General features: G+C 50.7%; 1 protein-coding gene across 1 annotated transcript; it reads left to right on the forward strand.

Moving 5' to 3' along the window:
• Nucleotides 1-234: 234 nt before the first annotated feature.
• Nucleotides 235-2,958, forward strand: TLR5 (toll like receptor 5). The gene has a single exon (XM_080651387.1). It carries the CDS (start codon nt 265-267, stop codon nt 2,833-2,835), a length of 2,571 nt encoding a protein of 856 aa, XP_080507513.1. The 5' UTR covers nt 235-264; the 3' UTR covers nt 2,836-2,958.
• Nucleotides 2,959-6,641: the final 3,683 nt, after the last annotated feature.

Raw genomic sequence — 6,641 nt, forward strand, 5'->3', positions numbered from 1 at the left:
AGCTTCTCGCGGGGGTCCGTGACCTCAAAGCAGGGAGGCCGCCGCGGGCTGTGGGAAACGCAATCCAAGTGACAGAAGGACGGCGAGAACAGTGCTCTCTGCGCCAGAAAATACCATCAACAGCCGTGTCCAGGGAGCCAGAGGGTCAAAGGGTCTAAGAGAGCAGCAGGCACATGACATTAGAGCCCAGGTTCTAAAGACCCATGTGCAATGCCTCGAGCGTAGAGAGCTATGATTTCATTGTCCCTTCTTCTCCATGGGATCATGGGAAATCACCTTGACCTTCTCTTCGGAGTGGTGCTCCTGGCCATCCCGGTGCTTGGCATGTCTTCCTGCTCCTCGGATGGCCGCATCGCCTTGTATCGCTTCTGTAACCTCACCCAGGTCCCCCAGGTCCCCAACACCACCGAGCGCCTCCTGCTAAGCTTCAACTACATCAAGGCCGTCACAGCCACGTCATTCCCCTTCCTGGAGCGGCTGGAGCTGCTGGAGCTCGGGACTCAGTTTACCTCCTTCACTGTTGACCAAGAAGCCTTCAGAAACCTGCCCAATCTTAGGATCTTGGACTTGGGCCAAAGTACAATAGACTTCTTGCATCCAGATGCCTTCCAAGGACTGCCCCGCCTGTTTGAACTTCGACTCTTTTACTGTGGTCTTTCCGATGCCGTGTTCAAAGATGGTTATTTCAGAAATTTGCCGTCTTTGAATCGCCTGGACCTGTCCAAGAATCAGATTCATAGCCTTTCCCTTCATCCTTCATTCCAGGAATTAAATTCCTTGAAATCCATTGACTTTTCCGTCAACGACATACCCATTGTATGCGAGCATGACCTCCAGCCCCTCCAAGGGAAAGAACTCTCCTTTTTAGGCCTTGCCTCCAATAACCTGTACTACAGGGTCTCGGTGGACTGGGGGAAGTGCAAGAACCCATTCAGAAACATGGTCCTAGACACCCTAGATGTTTCTAAGAATGGCTGGACCGTGGACATCGTAAGAAACTTTACCAACGCCATCAACGGCACCCAGATCTTCTCTCTGGTTCTTGCCCATCACATTATGGGTCCTGGGTTTGGCTTCCAAAACATCAAAGATCCTGACCGGCACACCTTTGCTGGCCTGGCCCGAAGCTCACTGAGATGCCTGGACCTCTCACATGGCTCTGTCTTCTCCCTGGGCTTCCGACTCTTTGAGACCCTCAAGGCGTTGAAGGTCCTGAACGTTGCCCACAACAAGATAAACACGATTGCACGTGAGGCATTTTATGGGCTTGACAGCCTCCAAGTTCTCAACATGTCCTTTAACCTTCTGGGGGAACTGTACAACCTTAACTTCCACGGACTACCCAACGTCGCCTATATTGATCTGCAGAGGAATCACATTGGGATCGTTCAGGATGAAACATTCAGATTCCTGCGAAGATTACAGACCCTGGACCTCCGGGATAATGCTCTGAAAACGATCAATTTCATCCCAAGCATCCCTACCCTCTTCTTGGGTGGCAATAAACTGGTGACGTTGCCAAACACCAAGTTCACAGCCAACTTTGTCCAGTTGTCAGAGAACAGGCTGGAAAGGGTGGATGAGCTCTACTTCCTTCTCCAGATCCCTCACCTCCAGGTTCTCATCGTAAATCAAAACCGCCTTTCCTTGTGTGCATCCTCTCCTGGCCCTTCCGAGAGCCTCAGCTTAGAGCAGCTTTTCCTTGGAGAAAACATGCTGCAGCTAGCCTGGGAGACTGGGTCCTGCTGGGACGTCTTCCAGGGGCTGGCCCGCCTCCAACTCCTCTTCTTGAATAATAACTACCTGAATTTCCTCCCGCCCGGCGTGTTTAGCCATCTGGTTGCCTTAAGGATACTCAGCCTCAACGGCAACAGGCTGACCGCTCTCTCCCCCGGTGACTTACCGCCTCGCTTAGAGGTGCTGGACGTGTCCAGGAACCAGCTCCTCTCTCCCAGCCCCGAGGTGTTCACATCACTGCGTGTCCTGGACGTCACTCACAACAAGTTCATCTGCGAGTGTGAACTTGGCCCTTTCATCACGTGGCTCAATCAAACCAACGTCACCCTATTCGGGGCTCCCGAAGACATGTCCTGCTCGTACCCCAGCCCCCTGCTTGGGATGTCCCTTTTCTCTCTGACCACGGAGGGCTGTGATGAAGAGGAGAGACTCACAGCCCTCAAGTTTTCCCTTTTCGTCTTGTTCACTGTCACGGTGACTCTGTTCCTTGTGACCATCCTCATCGTCACCAAGTTCCGGGGCTCTTGCTTCCTCTGTTACCAGATGGTCCAGAGACGTCTGCTCGAGGACCAAACCAAGACCCGAGAGCCTGACGTGTACAAGTACGACGCCTACTTGTGCTTCAGCAGCAAAGACTTTGAATGGGTGCAGAACGCTCTGCTGGCGCACCTGGACGCCCAGTACAGCGACCACAACAGGCTTCGCCTGTGCTTTGAAGAAAGGGACTTCATGCCGGGGGAGAACGTCCTCGCCAACATCCACGATGCCGTGTGGAGCAGCAGAAAGGTCGTCTGTCTCGTGAGCAGACACTTCCTGCGAGACGGGTGGTGCCTGGAAGCCTTCAGCTGCGCCCAGAACAGGAGCCTCGCGGACCTCGGCGGCGCCCTCATCGTGGTGGTGGTCGGGTCCCTGTCCCAGTACCAGCTGATGAAGCACGAGGGCATCCGGGCGTTTGTGCAGAAGCAGCAGTACCTGAGGTGGCCCGAGGACCTCCAGGATGTTGGCTGGTTTCTTCATAAACTCTCCCAACACATACTTAAAAAGGAGAAGAGGAAAGACGGGGACATTCCGCTGCAGACGATAGCAACCATCTCCTAGTCCAAGGAGCAGGACCCTTCGACGGACCACGCAGATGACGCTTCACCTTATATTTGCGCTCAGTCTCCGTGGGGGGTCCTTCTTGAGGTTCCTTTTCCCGACTCTGAAAACAACAACCACCATAAAGCTCTATGATTTTCACAGCAACACGAACTGCAAATGGGAAGGAACAGATCTAGGAGATCGCAGCTGCCCCCCCGAGGCCCCCCCTCTCCACCGATTTCCTGTCGGACTCAATAATACCGTTCTGTCCTCTCGCGTCAACTACAAGCTACTTCCTGGTCGTGGGAGGACACCGTGAGAGAAGTTACAGCTGACGGACACCCTTCCTCCAGCGTTCCGTTCCAGGAGGGGCTGGCCAAGGGTTCGGAGCCCCCTGTGCTCTGCGGGACAGCGCTAAGCGGAAGAGGAACAGAAACAGAGGCACGGTTCCTGCTTGCACCGTGGGAACAGTGCCCTTGCTGGGTCAAGGTCACGCTCAGTCTCAGGGGGGAGAATGGCCCCCGAGAAGCCGGGATGAGAGCAACTAGCTGTCTTGTGGCCACAGCGCTCTTCCTGCTCTTACCTTCAGCTCCTCCAGGCCGAACGTGGGCCAGGAGCTTCCTGTCGGCAGGTAACCTTTATTCCGTGATTTAGCGCCGGCCTATCTAAGCTCGATATACCATATGCTGTGCCAGCCACTCAAGCTCTGGCAGAAGGGACTTAGCCGTTGGTCACAGATCTGGCTTGAGTTCTGATGCTGCTGCACATGAGCTCTGTGACCTTGAGCATGTTACACGCCCTTGATGGGCCTCGGTTTTTCACCTGTCGCATGATCGTGTCTGCCTCCCAGAGTTGCCAGGACATTATATGGGCCAAGGAGGTCCAGGCTTCTCAGATCTTGACCTTAGTTGCCCCAGTGGCCAAAACAAGAGGGTGCAAACACGGAGGGCCTCTTAGATGGAATCAGAATGTCTTTGAAGCTGGTTTTTTTTTTTTTTTTTATCATACAAGTTTAATTTTTCATGTTTGTTTCATCTAGAAATGTTTTTCTGAAAGTATTAAGAAAAATCGAAAGCAAGGAAGGTTCGCCAACATTACCCGTGGCTTCCCAGTCCAGCAGGGCCCTGGGTCAGCTGCTGCTGTTTGAGGAGCACACAGAGGCCTGGGACTCGGCATCCAGAACGTCGCTCCCTTGTCCTCACTGTGCGCCCCGAATCCTAACCCCCCCAACACAGACACTCACACACAGACACACACATGGACTAGCTGTTCTCTTCCTGGTTTCTCTGATGCAGGACACTGAGCTTGCCATGCACTGACTGTTCTTACATTTGAACAATGACTTTGCCCATTAGCACTGTTCATCATCACAGCACACGCACCCCCTATTCTACGATTCTACCCTTCCTTCTGGAATGTTCTCTGATCTCTGCACATCCATCCTACCTGTTCTTCCAAACCCAGCCCACCAAGCCTCCTGGGGTGCCTCCAACCCAAAGGCCTCTCTTCCTTCTGTGCAAACTCTTAGCACACTAGCTGTCCTTTTAAAACCAGCACTTCCTGCCTCCTTTGAGAGTGGCGGCCTGTCTGGCCACCCAGAAGCCTCCCGAGGAAAGACCCTCCCTTCCGTGTCCCCTCCCCAGCAGTTGTGATTCTTTCTGAGGCCACTTTCCAAGTCCCACTTCACCAGAGTCGCTGCATACAGGACAACAGCGAAGGTTAGAGCCGCGTGGAGATGTGGGTACCAGCTGGCCAGCGGAGATGCTACTTGCTAAGCAACTGCTCCTGAATTCCACTTAACAACAATTCCAAGTCGGTGAGTTGATAAACCCCACAGAGCCCGGTCCTTTGGCCTCACTCCTAAATAGGAGGAACCACCGCAGTTCAGCCCATGAGTGGCGAGCGCTGGCTGTATTTGAAATTGAGACTATTCTGGAAAATCTAGAATGTTGTTTGGGGCTGCTGTAACTTCAGAGAGAATCCCGCTCATTGCCCCAAATACAACTGACTTTGACCGTTATCAACCATTTGAACCTGCAGGGACTAGTATTTCAGATGGTCCAGAGAGAATGTAAAGTAAAGGTGGTTGAACGTTTGAAATTATGAAATAACTCGCTTTGGAGGACAGGAGAAGATGAAGCCCAGGTGTAAGGTAGATAAATGTTCACCTACCACAAGACAAAATCAGTTTACTTTTTGAAAATATATTTTTATTGATTTCAGAGAGGAAGGGAGAGGGAGAGAGAGAGATAGAAACATCAATGAAGAGAGAGAATCATTGATTGCCTCCTGCACACCACCTACTGGGGATCGAGCCCACTACCTGGGCATGTGCCCTTGACCGGGATGGAACCTGGGACCCTTCAGTCCATAGGCTGACGCTCTATACACTGAGCCAAACCGGCTAGGGCAAGACAAAATCAATTTAAAATGCCTAGAATGTGAAGTCAAGAAACAGCATTCTGGGTGTACCCTGAGAAATATGAAAAGCCAGAAGAAAGAACCACTTAAGCTAATTGCCAGAGGGAGTTCTGCCCAATCCATCCATTGGAAACGCCTAGAAAAGCTGCAGAAATGATTCTTTAAATCGGTTTAAAGGTAGTGGGAGAGCAGGGGGAGGGAGGAAATAAAAGCATTGAAGAGCTACAAAGCAGGAAAGAGGGCCGAGATCCAAGAGAAGGGGAAAATCAAGAGGGATGCCCACATTTAAAGCAAGCCCTTCTAAAAAGACCATCCATGAGTCAGAAAGGCAAACCACACACATAAAAATAACACATGTATCTGTAAAGGACTCTCATCAGCAGAATATAAAAGGACTACAAATCGATGAGAAAAAGACAACGTAAAAGAAAAGAAGGACAAGGGTTTTAAGAATTTCCCATAAAGGATACTCGATGTCCAAAAGCAAATGAAAAAAAAAAAAAATTCAACCTCCTTTAGTCATCAGGGAAATGCAAATTAAAACCACACTGATACCACCGCACGCCCAGCAGCATGGCTAACATGAAAATGACCGGCAGCATCAAGTATTAGCAAGGGTGTGAGCAGTTAAAACTCAACTACGTTATGGGTGAGAATGTAAATTGGTGTCATTTGCAAAAACAATCTCTCATCATCTGCTCAAGTTGAGGCCACACGTGCCCTATGACACTGCACTTCAGCCCATAGGTATACACACATCAGAAACCCATGTACATGTAGTAGATCAATTCATGAAGAGCTTATAGGACATCCTCCCCCCAAATACCTTACCTTCGTTAGGAAGGGCCTCTGGTCTAACTGCTTGTTCCTCAGCCGCAGCCAGCCGTGCTTGGGGGGCCTAGAAAGATCCAGGAGGGAAGGGAGTATAAGCTTTCGTTATGAGTCAATGGTATTATGTAATGTTTAACTCTCTGCATGCGTTTCATTGATACTTCCATAATGACAAAAATAACCCACGCATGCATGCATAAAAGGGAGCTAACTTCTGCCCTTGGCAGAAAGAGAATTCGCCACAATTTCTAAAATTAAGCCACCGACAAAGAAAAACGACATTATTTCAACAGGTGGACGATATATATATATATGTTTGGCTTAATTTTATTTTCTTTAAGATTAAAGGAGCTTTTCATCTGTTTTACTTAGCAGTTAAATGTTTTATTCCTCCATGGCCACAAGACCTTCCATTTAGACAGGCCTTTTAAGAACGCAAACGTTTTTCTTTTTACAGACAATCCCCTGGAAGGAACGCGCCCGGGGTCCTCTCGGCCACCGCAGCCCCGGCGCGGTGACAAGGCGGCTTTATTCCTGCGTCTCGGGGGCCGAGCCAGCAGGCTGGGAGGCTT

This window comes from Plecotus auritus (assembly GCF_963455305.1).
Source record: "Plecotus auritus genome assembly, chromosome: 14".
Taxonomy (NCBI): Eukaryota; Metazoa; Chordata; class Mammalia; order Chiroptera; family Vespertilionidae; genus Plecotus; species Plecotus auritus.